This window comes from Ictalurus furcatus, chromosome 26 (genome assembly GCF_023375685.1).
Source record: "Ictalurus furcatus strain D&B chromosome 26, Billie_1.0, whole genome shotgun sequence".
Taxonomy (NCBI): Eukaryota; Metazoa; Chordata; class Actinopteri; order Siluriformes; family Ictaluridae; genus Ictalurus; species Ictalurus furcatus.
Window position 1 is genome coordinate 5,839,959 of NC_071280.1, and position 14,503 is coordinate 5,854,461.

At 38.1% G+C, this 14,503-nt stretch overlaps 1 protein-coding gene across 3 annotated transcripts in view; it reads left to right on the plus strand.

Moving 5' to 3' along the window:
• brat1 (BRCA1-associated ATM activator 1) overlaps positions 1-13,368 on the plus strand; it is a 30,958-nt gene extending 17,590 nt beyond the window's left edge. For all 3 annotated transcript variants that reach the window (XM_053615491.1, XM_053615493.1, XM_053615494.1), the window contains exons 8-14: positions 61-170; positions 3,226-3,403; positions 7,623-7,696; positions 7,884-7,968; positions 10,998-11,096; positions 11,230-11,381; positions 11,551-13,368. In XM_053615491.1, the coding sequence (XP_053471466.1) occupies positions 61-170; positions 3,226-3,403; positions 7,623-7,696; positions 7,884-7,968; positions 10,998-11,096; positions 11,230-11,381; positions 11,551-12,309 (1,457 nt within the window). In that variant the 3' untranslated portion in view covers positions 12,310-13,368. The remainder of the gene's footprint in view (positions 1-60; positions 171-3,225; positions 3,404-7,622; positions 7,697-7,883; positions 7,969-10,997; positions 11,097-11,229; positions 11,382-11,550) is intronic.
• Positions 13,369-14,503: the final 1,135 nt, after the last annotated feature.

The following is a 14,503-nucleotide window of genomic DNA, read 5'->3' on the forward strand; positions in this document are numbered from 1 at the left end:
GTACTCTCAGCTTTTTAACATGATGGTTTTAATCTAATATTTCTTCTCTTGTTGATGTAGATAAGCTAAATGGCCACATATCACGCTTGGAGAAGCAGCTATCCCAGAAAGCCTTCTCTGTGTGTCTGCTCACTCAGAGCCTGTCCAGCATAGCAGAGCATGTATGTAAGGTAGGATGAACAATCTTCATTTATCAGTATTCATTTATTAATAGTAATAAATAGAAAATAGTAACCATGTATAGATTTCCAGTAATCCTAAGTAACCACAAAAAAAATTGCGAAATATAATTTAATCATTATTCAGGAGACATTTCAGTATTTATATGAAAAAGAAACACTACAGAAATATTGTACAGTGTGGGAATGTAATTGACATCAATTGACTTGACACATAAAGTCAGAATATACTGAGCATATGGCCATTTTCCACAGGCAAAAAGTAATGCATTTTGTTTAATTGATCTAAATTAAGGTTTTATATAACTCATTATGGGGGCAAGGTTGGTTGGTACACATTTGCCTCGCATCTCTGGGTTTAGGGGATTGACCCCTGTGTGAGAGGAGTTTACATATTCTCCCTCTACTTCAGGGGTTTCCTATGGGTGCTCTAGTCCAAAGACATGCGTTGTAGGCTGATCGGCATTTCCAAATTGTCCATAGTGTGTGAATGTGTATGCAGTTGTGCCCTGTGTTGGGTTGGCACCCCATCCAGGGTGTCCCCCACCTTGTGCCCCAAGATACCTGGGATAGGCTCAAGGCTCGCCCGTGACCCTGTGTAGGATTGGAAATTTTAGACTTGGAAGGCTACTTCTTAGCTGGGGGCTTTGATTGGAAAAAAGGTCTGGCTGCGTTCTGCACTAATTAGAGTTTGTTTATGCACCTATTGCAGGGGTGTCCCATCTTATCCGGACAGGGCAGGTATGGGTGCAGGTTTTCATTTCAGCCAAGCAGAAGCCACGCCTCATAGCATAGTGGAGGGCAAGATCAACTGATTAAACGGGTGGAATCAGGTGTGGCTCCTTCTTCGGGGCATTGGGAACATCAAGCTAATCTACTAACATGAAACTAGGAAGTATGTTCAGTAGAACCCCTGGTTCTGAACCACAGGGTATACTGTTTCAATCACAAGAGAGAATACATTTCTTGAATAGAGTGGCAGATTTCATAGGATCTGGAATTATCAAGGCTCTGAAAAAGTTGGTGGGCAAGCAGCCGTGCTCTCTTGTTTGCCGTAAAACGGTTGAGCACTGTCGTGTGTGATCGTGTCCTGTCGCAAAATTCGGTGAAAACTCCTACACGATAGTGTGATTAAAGTGTGTACATGTCTGTAATACACGCCGATAATGCGACTAAAACAGGAATACTCCACACGTCTTAATTCGATTTGTGTTTACTTCGAGTATGACTTTAATCAGATTAAGGTAATAAGCAATTGCTGTTTACATGCTAGTTTCTTAATCAGAGTATCGTCTTAATCAGGTTAATATTGGATTATTGTTGTCCATGTAAACGTACTGACTATATGAAGCAGAAAGTGTCCGTCTTGACTTCTCCCGTTTTCAACTCCTCCCCCGACTACAAGTGGCAACTCTCGCCGATTGGTTACATTCAGCTGAAGTCGAACACACCTAATAACAGTTTCGTGGTGGGCGGGTGCTGTTTTGCACCCAACCCATGGTTTAAATGGTGGCCACACCTGAATTCTCTAGCAGAATGAAGGGCCCACTTGTCAAACATGCCCAGCGGTGAGAATGAGTGTTAGCAATTTAGCTATGAGCAGATCTAATCTAATCTAGCTATGAGAAGATGGTGAGGCATAGTAAGATAGAGCAGTGACTTCAAGAGAGGGTAGCAGTCCAGCTAACATAGTAAGCTCAACAGCAACCAGCAGCAGTATGTTCAGGGAGACCACTGAATCATGTTAGGCATACTTGGCCACAGGCCCATTGTGGGGCTGAGCCAAAGTGCCATGAGAGGCTACACTCTGTGGGGATGTGAGAGAATGGGTGGTATGACAAGGGAGAACCACTCAACCACTCAACCATGTTAGCAAATCAAGTATTCACAAAAATTCAAAATATAGTGCTTAGGGACAATGCACCAGGCAAAGGACTGTCCTACTTCTGGTTGGAGTTCTCATCACCTGAAAACCACTCCCTGCTGCTGAGGATGGCCCCCCATGGAAAGCCTAAAGATCAGTGAGATTACTGTGGATGGAACCACTTAGAAACCATGCAGATGGCTTAGGACTGCAATTATTACGAACAGTATAGTAATAGTTGATTTTGAAACCTGACAAGCCCAAGAATCAATTAAACTGCTCCAATTCTTAAATCTTGTCTCTCACCACGGGGTAATTATTTTTCCAGCCAAACGCTTCATTTTTGCTATGTCAACATGGTTTATATTTATTGAATGTATTATATTTTCATTCATATTTATATGATGCAGTTATTTTCCCCATTCTCTTGAAGGGTCCCAATAATTATCGAGTTCCATATCGACTGTGTGTACTGTATCCCATGAATATAAAATGTATCCAGAATTATTATAATTATAGGATTATTATTAGTAGTAATACCTATTAGAATTATTAGACTTATAATTAGAGATCGACCGATATTGATTTATTATCACGGATTCCAATTATCTGCATGTTTATGTGCTCGATGACCGATATGCAGAACCGATATTTATTTATTGTTTTACTTCTGTTTTTGACCAAATGATACCACCACTGAACTGAACAAACAGTTTTATTTATTTAAAAAATTGTGAATTTCACAATTGTGAAATTTTTTTTTACAAAAAAAATTTTTTTTTTTACATTTATTTTTTTAATAAATAAAAGCTTTGATGAGGTAAACAGATTACGTGACTGTGAGTTCGTCTCTATTTCTTAGTGCCAAGCTGCTTAAACTACATATCAAGCATTTATATAACGCATCTAACGTGTGCATTAGTGGCTGGCCCACAATATGGCACCATTTATCGGTGGATCCGATGTTATAAAACCAATATCCGATTATGGAAAAATGCTTAGATATCGGGAAAACTGATTATCGGTCGAGCTCTACTTGTAATTAATACTAAAGAGGCCTGGTCAGTCTTTTACACTGACTATTCAGTCATTTGAAAACACAAATCAAAACAAAGAGGAGAAAAACTTGCTGAAAATTGACTGTGTACCCTCTCTGACATCTTTGTTTTTCTCCCTGGAAAGAAATCTTTGGCCGATATTCCTGTTCAACTGATTGCCTCTGCTGTGATAAAACTTCTGAAAATATGCACTGGCCATTGCCCCTTCACTCTGGAAGCTGGTACATTTCCTCATCTTATTGGCTGCTACAAGGTTCAACAGTGCAGTATCGACCTATTAGGTGGCCTCACTGTTTATGCAGGTAAGAAAATTAGAATATACTGTTTTTATGTTATTGTCCCCTGAGTCAAAATGAAACTGAGCTTGGAGAAAACACTTTATGCCATAGGCATAAACAATCTGATGTAAATATCCAGGAAGATGCAATCGATTAACATCAAGGCAGATAAGTGTTTCATGTAGATGCTGTTCTCAGTAATCAGCATACAGCAGTTTAGAAAGTACAAACTTTTATTTAGTGTAAACTGAAACAACTGACAATATACAACAATGACTAGTGTGCCGTTAAGAGAATTCTAATGGCTGAAGGAAACTGTTCCTTGAACAGCTATTTTGGTGATAGTCTGTCATCTGCTGAGGAATTTCTCGTATGTACAGGGTATGTGCACTAGTTACATCGGAGGCCAAGCACCCAGACTCGATGAGGTGCACATTCACAGACATGCTACAATTGTTGCCTAAGCAATCACGGGAAAGCAGAGCCAAAAGAGTGATTTGTAGTTTCACTCATGATGTGTCTGTTTTGTCTCCATGACCGTGGACAGTGGTGGAATTCTAGATGAACAAATGGGTAGCAGGGTGGCATTGCTGCTGCAGCTGCCGCTAGGAGGGGGGTTTAGAGAAACTTAGCTTAGAGAAAAGAAGCTTCTTGGAATCCCCAGGATGAGGCATTTACCCACTTACAAAGTATGGTCAACCATCACACCGTTGCTGAAATATGCCCTCACATGACCATTATCACTCTCAAATTCACTTGTGCATTGTGAACGAACTGTTCATCATATCAAAATATCAGAGGAAAATGTTCTGTTCAGTTTGGTCTCCTGAAGCTCTCTCCCAAATGTCATGGTAGTTGGTCAAATTTGTTTCGCATACGGTCTTTCAATTATTTTGTTTGGTCAGAATACGTCACACCGTTGCTTAGATATGCTCTCGATGGACGAACCACCCCATTAATTAGAAATCCGAGAAACAGCTCTTGGATTAGGCTCATGATCATGTGGTCTAAATTTGCTGACCACTTCACTAAATTTGTAGGAGAAGTAAGTTTTTGGGAAAAAAATGCAAAATGGTGGAAAATCAATTATAGCCAAATGGAAACCATGGTGTCCGTTGAACTCGGCTTGACCCACAGAACTCTAGATAAAAGGAATCGTGTTTCTGCAACATTGTATTGTGGAGTTATTATTGTAAACGTATGTCCAAATTTGCTCTGATGGTGATGCTAGAGGTCTTGAATAGCAGGCACCAAAATTGCTGTGAAGGTGGCTGAGGCTGTCCTCAATCACTGTGCCAAATTTCATAAAAAGCTTACAAAGTGTTCTTTGTACTGCCGTAGAATAACCAATGGAACAACAACAACAATAATAATAATAATAATGGGTCATTCCATCGCAAGTGGTCCAATGCAGCTCAACCGTTTATTTTTCTAAAAAAAAAAAAAAAAATTGGTTTTTATGATTGCCTCTATGTTTTGGCATTGCAAAATCATCAGGTTTTTAAATTTATTTATTTATTTATTTTTACTTGGTTTAACTATGACGGCCATCTTTGCATCTTGGCACGCAACAAATTTCGGATATACAGCTGTTTGCAGAAACCTCAATATCTCAGCTCAGAATGGTCCTAGCTCCTTGGAACAAAAAATGGTCTCCAGATATATAAACATTTTGTGTATTCTTGTTCCTTAAACGTAGAACTTAAGTCCATAAATGTGGAACTGTGAGCAATCCTGAACGTTACAATCGGTCAATTTACAATGAGAAGGGTTCTAGTCTCAGTCTTAATTTTTGAGGGGGTACTTAAAGTAAGTATAGTATAGTAAACTACAGAGTTTAGTCACTTACTGCTTTTATCACAGGAGAAACAACACCGCAACTCTGTTTATGACACTGTTCATTTATGAAACACGCAACTGAACACTGTAATTCCATATTTAGATCAAATCTATTCACGCATATCAGGGTTCTTCAGATCTGGCCCTCGAGGTCCACTGCCCTGCAAAATTTAGCTCCAACCCTAATCAAACACACCTGAACAAGCTAACCAAGGTCTTCAGGATTAGTAGGAAATTACAGGGAGGGAGGTTTGAAGCTAAACTCTGCAGATTTGAAGAACCCTGTGATAAATCATGCTTTACTGTCGCCAATATAGACCTCATTGATTTTCCTCCTCTTTTCTCAGCTTCAAAATGGCTTGCTTTTCTCCCATAGACATCTCTGTGATCTTCATGTTGGCTTACCAGTTTCAATAACAAATGCAGTCTTCACAGGTGAAACTGAAGTCTAAAACCAAGAGTAGAAGTTCAGAGTTATTTATTGTTTAAACAATCAATCTAACAGGGCACACCTGGGCAACAAGAACGGTTGCCAGTCACATGTTCCAATATTTTTGCTCGCCTAAAAATCGGTTGGTCTGATTCAAAATGTGCTGTGTTCTATGTCATTTAACACGACATGTCTGGCCATATCTGGCTCCATCATGGATAATAAGGATGAGTGTCTCGAACTTGAATAATTTGATACTTCTGATACCAATAATAATACATGCAACGATGAAATTATTACTATTTCTGTATTTATTTATTTTTACCACTGATTCATTAATTAATCATGGAAATAAGAATAAATAATAACTAAGTTACGATAGGAACTTTTTTCTCTTGCTGCTTCCTTAAATGAGATATTGAGAAATACAATCAGACTGTTGTATTAAGACCATAAAATAAATCCCTTGGCATGCACTGATAAACTTATTGATTTATCATAACTACTCATTTGAAAAAGCAACTCATTACTGGAAAAGCTACACTATTTTCAAAGAAGCAGAGCTACCGTCACGCTACTGAAAAATGTAGTTAAGTTAGCAGCATCGCTGCTTTTAGTTAGCTACTGTACTCCCCAACACTGCACTTGAGTGAATGACTGTGCAGAAATGAAAAGTAAAAATTAAGCCAAAATTATGGCAGGGAGCCTGAAGTTCTTCATTATGATACGAATAATATATTTTATTGGCAAGCATGATTGTAAAGGATGTCCACCGGACATTTTGACTGCGCCCCAATCAAGACGGGCTGAAATTCAATCCAGCCCTAAACCACACTACAAAAATAGTGAGCCCAAACATCTTCAGCTACATAAGCTTCTCTTTCCTTGAAAGATGATGATGATGATGGGTTTAACTATATTATACAGGGACATCCCCTGATTTTTTGCAAGAGGTGGGGCCGTATAAACTACAGAATTAAATTTGTTCCAGTTTAGGCCTAGCACTACGTATTTAAAGTAGCCATGCGACACACCACACGAGCACAATGACGGTTACCTGGTATGCATGTGTAATTATGATGTTACCAATGCTTATGCTTATTCAGTCACTGTTTTTATATGGTCTGATGGCTATAAAAGCTGAAAGCCGATGTTATAGCAGTACATGAAATTAAATCGGTCAATTTTGAGTTCAGGACCGATGACACAGGACAGATGACACAAAGTTTTAGGACAGCTTGGGAGGGAGCAGGGTCCTCATGAACCACACCTTTACTTAACTGCCATATTTATTGTGGGGGGTGGGGTGCTTGTGTATTTTTGCCTAGGCACCCTTGAGAGGCCCCTCACAGGTTCTAATTGAGCTGTTTTGTACTTTCTTTTTGGATTTTGAATTTCTTTTTGGAGTTGCAGGGTCCATATTTAATGGAAGCAATAACAGGATTCTACCCCCAATGTCCTACAGAAAACTAAAGTGATAAACACTCACGTTGAAGGTGTAGTGGTGGTTTCTTTGTTGTGACATCTTCAAAGTTCTTGCATAGGCCATTTCTTCAGTTTTTCAGGTAGACTTTTGGCCCTTTGACTCTGGGTAATTAATAAGGGTGACTTTACGAGGAGGCTCTGGCTCTGGCTTTGTGGCCCTCTGACTCCTTTGGCCCCTGGTCCTGTGCCCAGTAGGTAGGTCCATTCCGTAATCCATCCTTGGGTATAGGCAATTAATGATGATAATGATGGTTAAGTATTTGTAGAAGGTTGCAGTATGAGTTTCTCATAAGTTGTTTTGCTTATGTGAAATTAGAGGTTCTCTTGAATTTTGCATGAAAATGTCTTTCCTAACGAACAAAATATCTTGAACCAGAGACTCTAAATTGACTATAGAAGCTTTATGCAATAGAACAGTGTTTAAAGCTGTAAATGTATAACAAATGCTTTGGAATGGACAATATTTATTTATTTTTTGTTATATCCCAGAGAGCATGGACTTAATTGAGGAGGCTTTTGTTGTTCTTCTGCAGTATCTGCAGTGTCCTGACTCCCATGCTACAGTAAGTGCGCAATCACTCACAATCAATGGTTATATTCTGTTTTGAGTTACATTCATTATGTTATTAACAACGTTTACGTATGTTTTGTTTCTTCTGCTGCATTGCAAATAAGGGTTTTTCTATGCACTTCGCTACGTTGAATTTAATATATAAAAGGGTTCATTCTAACGGGTCCGTTGTTTTCTAGGTTTTGAAGAAAACACACCAGGCCACTCTTAAATGGCTCAGTATCTGTTCACCATCATCAGATTTATGGAAGATGGTTATACATGGTGAGTACCCCTGGGGCATCATTAACAATACTTGTGAAAATGTAGGTGTTTCAGAAGTCGTATTTGAATGATTTTGCGAGACAGTGTTTTGCAGAAATGTTGTCCTTAAGTCATAATGACTGGCTAGGGGGGATTATATTCAGGTGGGTTGAATAATTTCGAAACTGGAGAAGTCATTATAAGTTGCATTTTCAGTTCAATTTGGGGAAACCTCTTGAAGTCTGTAAATTTTGACAATAAACCTGATTTGCAATGGGGGTTGAATAATTTTCATTGCAGCTGTATATAATATAAAGTCAAGCAGAGGTAAATGTGTTTAAAAGGAACTTGTGTATGAGCACCAAACGTAAGTTTCAAGTTTCTTGTATAAAACTGAAGTTAACAACTATTCAGTGAAGAAGACTCGAGTGTAAAACTGGAGTGGAAGTTAAAGATAACGTAATAGAATTTCATAATTTAGGAATAGGGTGTAAAATTAAACATTTGGACATCCCAGTAAACATTGTTGGATCAGTAGTGAGGAAGTGTACGTTGCATCACACCACCCAAGCACTGGCTAGAGAAGGCCCTCCCTCAAAACATGACAGAAACTGGTGAGGGAAGCCACAGTGAGGCCAACAGTCACTCTGCAGGAGCTACAGAATACAGTGGCTTGAAAGAACCCATTGCTGGAGAAGCACAGGAGTGACTCTATGAAGATGAGACCAAGATCGAGATACTGTATTTGGACAAATTTTAAAGCGACATTTGTGTTGCAAAACTAACACAGACCTCAGTTAACACCAGGCCTACAATGAAATATGGTTGTGACCGCATCATACTCTGGGGCCGTTCGTTATCCTCAGAACCGGGTCATCGTGTCAAAATTTAGGGGGAAATGGACACCTCAAAATGCAGGGGGATATATAGAAAAGAACCTGCTTCAGTCTTTAAAAAAATTAAAAGCTTGGGAGAAACATTTCCTTTCAGTTGGACAGACAGACAAGTCTAAAGCAACACAGCAGTGGTTAAAGACAAAAAGGTCAATTTTCTACAATGGCCAAGTCACAGTTCAGATCTGAATCGCGATGTGAATCTGTGGCACTGTTTGACAATTGCATTCAGCAAACCGCATCCCAACCAACCTGAAGAATATTTGAAAATCACTTCCAAACAGTGTCTGAAAACCGAGTGAATTTACCCCAACAGGCCTAAAGCTGTTATTGCAGCAAAAGGTGGTTCTACCAAGTTGTAGTCTGAAGGGATTGAATACATTTTTCTGTTTTTAATTTTTTAAAGATCTGTCAAATAATGAATTTTGACTTCAAGAGCATATTGGATTGCAATAATATACCTGCTGAAACAATCTAAGGGTAATTTGTAAATCTGATGACTTTGACGGCAGATGAATACCTTTTGCAAGGCACTGTATCTGTGGTTATGCCACCTGATATTTTCTTGGTGTTGAAATTTTGGGCACCCTGTCAATTACCCATAAAAATCCTGAACTGAGTTTAAAGGTGAGTTGGGTTTTTTTTTTTTTTTGGGGACATATTTGGACAAGAAAACATTTGATCTTTGAAACAGTGCCTATTAATAAAGCTGATACACTCTATCAAATGGTCATACACTCTATCAGAAAACTGGCGTTTTGTAGTCATTTTCGCAATTAAAATTAACGGGAAAAAACCCAGATCAGTCTCAAGTCAGTTAGGCTATCTAGTTTGTTCACATCAGAAATAATTTTAAAACAAGTGATTATAGAGAGACTTATTTCATCTTAAATTCACTGCATCAGTAGCACTGGGTCAAAGGTTTACATACACCTGGCTGTCTATCAACAGTCTGAAAGATTCTAGAAACTGATGTCATGACTTTTAGGAGCTTCTGTCATAACTAGGAGCGAGTGTGCGCACAAATAATACGGTAAATTAAATTTGATATAAATCCATCTCTTAGCTATTATTTTGAAATGAACCCTCTTGGATATAAAGGAGTCCCTAATTGACTGAACATAAAAAAAGGTATAGTAGCATGAAATGTTTGAATGTCTGTAACATACTGTAGGTGTATATAAACTTTTGGCCTAAACTGTATGGGTCTTTTGATTAGGAAATCATCCCTCACAATCATCAAGCCCTTTTTTCAGCCAGAGCTTCTTGTTATTCAATTTGATTGAAAGCAGTAAAAACAAGACCAAGTTCTTATTTAATACTGTATCTAATCTATCAAATAGCATGTGTAATTATACATTGCAAATTTTAAAAAGGATGTCAGGAGTCCACTGGAGTCTTGCTCGCTATTGGATCGGTCAGGTGAAGTGATGATGCAATACCATCAAATTTGTTTGAATTCATTTTAATGATCTATAACCCTAATGCCAACAACTTTACTTTACTGTACTAGACTTATTTCCATCTAAGCTACTCTTAGAATTTTTACTACTGATAGGGATTCCCTTACTAAATATTAGAAATTCATCATTCAGCTCAGGCTGAATTCCCAACGTTCTTCAAATTTGCCATTTTTAATCATCTCTAAATCTCTCTAACTACAATCCAGTCTCCAAGTTGTATTTTCTAATGATCGATGACAGCACAGAGCTGACACGAAGCATGCTAGCTTGCTAATATGAACTAGTCAGATAAGACACAAGATACTCGTGATTTATTTATGCACTGCAGCTTTAATAATCAAATGTAACATGGAACCGAACAACTGACTGGCAGAGTGAATCTTTCCAATTTTATTGACTGAAAATGAAAGCTTATTTATACAGAACTGTGAAACATCAACATTAGGCTATGATTTAATTTCCATCGATTTAGAGTATTAGAGCTCAGCTGTGCTTGCCCTTTGTGACATTGAAATTTTCTTCTCTGTATATTAGAACATTGTGTCATGCTGAGTTTGAATATACCTTTGCTAGCTTTGTTTCTTGGAGATAAAAGGAAAGGGTGGTTTGTGTGTGTGTGTGTGTGTGTGTGTGTGTGTGTGTGTGTGTGTGTGTGTGTGTGTGTGTGTGTGTGTGTGTTTGTGTGTGAGACCAGAGCTCTTTCAATTAATGAAGAAACATGTATGTGATGCACGATGGGAAGTGAGAGATTCAACTCTGGAGTTCATTACACAGCTCACAGCCAACCTCAAAGGTACAGTAATGATCACCACTTCCAGCCCTGTCCAGGTTCCAGTTTAATATTAAAACATTATAATTTCATAAAAACACTCTTCAAAATATTGCAAACATGAGTAGTGATTTCTTTTTTTTCTTGTCTTCTTCAGGTAATAGTAAATATACTGAAACTCTTCATAGTAGTGGCATGATCTCAGCGCTCTTCACCTCGCTGTCAGATTTGGAAGGCTACGTCCAAGCGAGTGCAATGGCGGCTCTTGGAGAGGCAGTAACTACATTTGATGTCGGTAGCAATGTGCAGGTGGAACTTAATTTTTTACAAAATATTTTGATAGTTTCCCCCTGAATGAACAATGTACACCATGCCCACTTATCAGCCTTATATTGATGACAAATCTTCTTACATGCAAGGTTTTCATCATGTGATCTATTCACAGTTTTCTTTCTTTTTTTTTTTTTTTTTTTTAAAGGAAAAAGCTGTGACCCATCTGTTGAGCATTCTCTCTCAAGATACACAGAGCTTCCCACATCGTGCTGCAGTGAAGGTCTTCACTGCATGGCTAAAAAGCCCACATTGTTGTACCGCCTTGGAGCAATCTATTAGCTCAGTGTTGTTACTCGGTGGAAATGACTTTGACTGGGAGGTTAAAGTTCACACCCTGGAGTTAGCAGATGTATTGATGGACAGATCACTAAATCATTGTCCCTGTCACTTTCAGAAGATCTACCCAAGTGCTGAAAGTAAATGCATAATGCAGGGACTAACCAAACTGAAGGAATTAGGGGTATTTGAGTTTCTGTTTAAATGCTTATCTGACTGTGACAGACCTGTTTCTCAGAAAGCTTGTTCACTCCTGCTTAAGCTAAGAACACTTATGAGGGAGATTACTACTACTACTGACCACAAAGTTCTTACTCTTGAAATATGTGAGTACAGTTGGAATGAGGAAATGCTTCATAGATACCACAAAAACCGAGATGCCCTTGAGATTAATTGGGTAAAAAATGGAGACAAAGCGTCTTGTAGGGACATGGACAGTGCAGATTCTCTCAATGGATCTCCAAAAGAGACAGATCTGTGCCAGATATTAGAACTATTAGACCTTGAGAAGATGCACCATAGCTTATCACTAAGTAGTGATCATGTGATCAATTCACCTCAATCTCTAATGGAAGACATTTTATTCATGACAAAAGAGAGTGAAGAGAATCTTGCAGATTGCTATTGATAAAGTGGACTTGTCAGGAGCTAAGTAAGGCAATACTCTTGGCATTGGAAGCCGATGGCTTTGTGTTGAACAGCGGAGCATTTGTTTTATAACACACAAACTTTAAATGTTACATTTGCATTCACAAAAATGTAATATAGGGCTGTACTTAAAACTTGTACATAATTGCATATAATGACCAAAAGAAACCGTTTAGATCATATAATGTCTAATGTCTTGAATGGATTGTGGATTAACTCTGGTTTTACGATTTAACATGACTATTGAAAACTGTTGAAAGAGGCTAAGAAACATTCTTCTTAAGTGGAAATGTAACTTGATGCACATGATCTAACACTGGAATGTGGACCCCAAAGGTGTGTCTTGTACTTCTTTTTTTTTTTCTTTTCTTTTTTTTTTTTCTTTCCATATTGACAATATCCAATATATAATCAATAAACATATCTGATGTCCCAAAGTATGTTTGTCTGTCTGTCAAGTGTGGGGAGAACCCGGCACAACCTAACACTTCTTGTTTTCTCAAGTTTTTGGAAAAGTACTTGGGATTCAAAGCACTTTTCTTTTTTTTCACATTAATTTTACAAATACAAATATTTCGCCTTGTTTTATGAATGAAACATATCATTCTTTTCCCCGAAAGAAGAGAAATGAAATGTGAGGCGTACATTGTAACGTGACCATATGACATAATATAGTTTATCTTGTCAGTAAAAACATTTCTTAACTTGTAAAATCATAGCCATATGAAATGGTCAACTTACATTAAATCAATTTTAATGCTTGACACATTAAAGCAAAGAACAAAGGCAATATAATGAAGGCAAAGAGATAACGCACACAGGTACACCCCTGTCTGTCTTCCTTGGCCTGTTTCTCCTGCTGCAGTAAATAAAATCATAAAAGGGAATTGTGTGAATTTATGTGGCTAACGGCACAGAATAGCATTGTTTCTTTTAATAGTCGGGCAAGTTTTAACACGGTGTCACAACGTGCCCCAGAGTAACTGAGGGCGTTTTTACATGACAATGATGTACTAAAAATGGAAAAGTTTTTCCTTTGCATTTTTTTTAAGACTCGCATACAGGCGACGACGTTGTCAAAACGATCCCCGTTCACACGGATTCGCGAAAAAGGACTAAAAACGCTGTATTATGCATGCCAGGCCAGCAGGTGGCGATGACACTTTGTAAAGAAACACTATGCGCCTGTACACATAAGCATTCACGTCAACGTGTCCGCCATGTTGATCCAAGCAAGACTACACTATAAATAAATACAAATTTATTATATAAATAAATACTTTTTTTGGTTTAGTTAAAATCACTATAGCTCCAGCTCGTCTGAGGAACTTTTCTTCCATGAAACATACGCCTCTTCACTTTTGTCTCACTTGTGAATGGTCTTGGAGTTTAACTGTGTCATATTGTTGTGTTTTAATTGTGATCGTTCACATATATGGACTGTGTTGTCAGTCAAGCAATCAGCCAATGCGTATTTTATATCCATCCTGCAGTAGACACCATAGCCACAAAACATTTGTTGACTGGATTGGCCGTTAGAGCATATCAGTGATCCAGGATTGTTGTCAGGACAACGACTGGTTTGGCACAAAAGACAAAGATCTGGTCTACATTCATCTATGTGGGTGAAATGTCTCATGGGTGAAAGAAATACAAATCTGTTTTTTAGAAGATGATAGTTCCATTTCTAATAAAAAAAAAAATCCCAGAAGAAACAAATACAAAATATTTTTGGAAGATGAAGAAGAAGAAGAAATTCACCGGAACACCACTGAGGAGAGAAACGAGCGTAAGGAGAAATATGATGTCAGGACTCTCAGCATTTGCTTTTGACACAACCAGCTGGCAATTACATCATTATTGTCTTAATCCTGACTGTGGTGCATACATTGGCACACTAGATGCTGAGAGTGTACTCTGTCCTGTCGTGTGTGATACAGAAAATAAAGTATCAGAACATCTGGGTAAAGGATATTATTTCATGTACACCCCTTTGAGAGGTGAAATTAAAAACCTTTTTTAAGAATCACAACCTTAAAGACAAACTACCACAGAGAAACAACTCTGATTGTATCCAAGATGCCAGGGATGGTGCACTGTAAAAAAAATTAATAAATAAATAAATAAAAAAGTCCTGATGCTGACAGACCAGAGCGATATTTCTTTGACTTGGA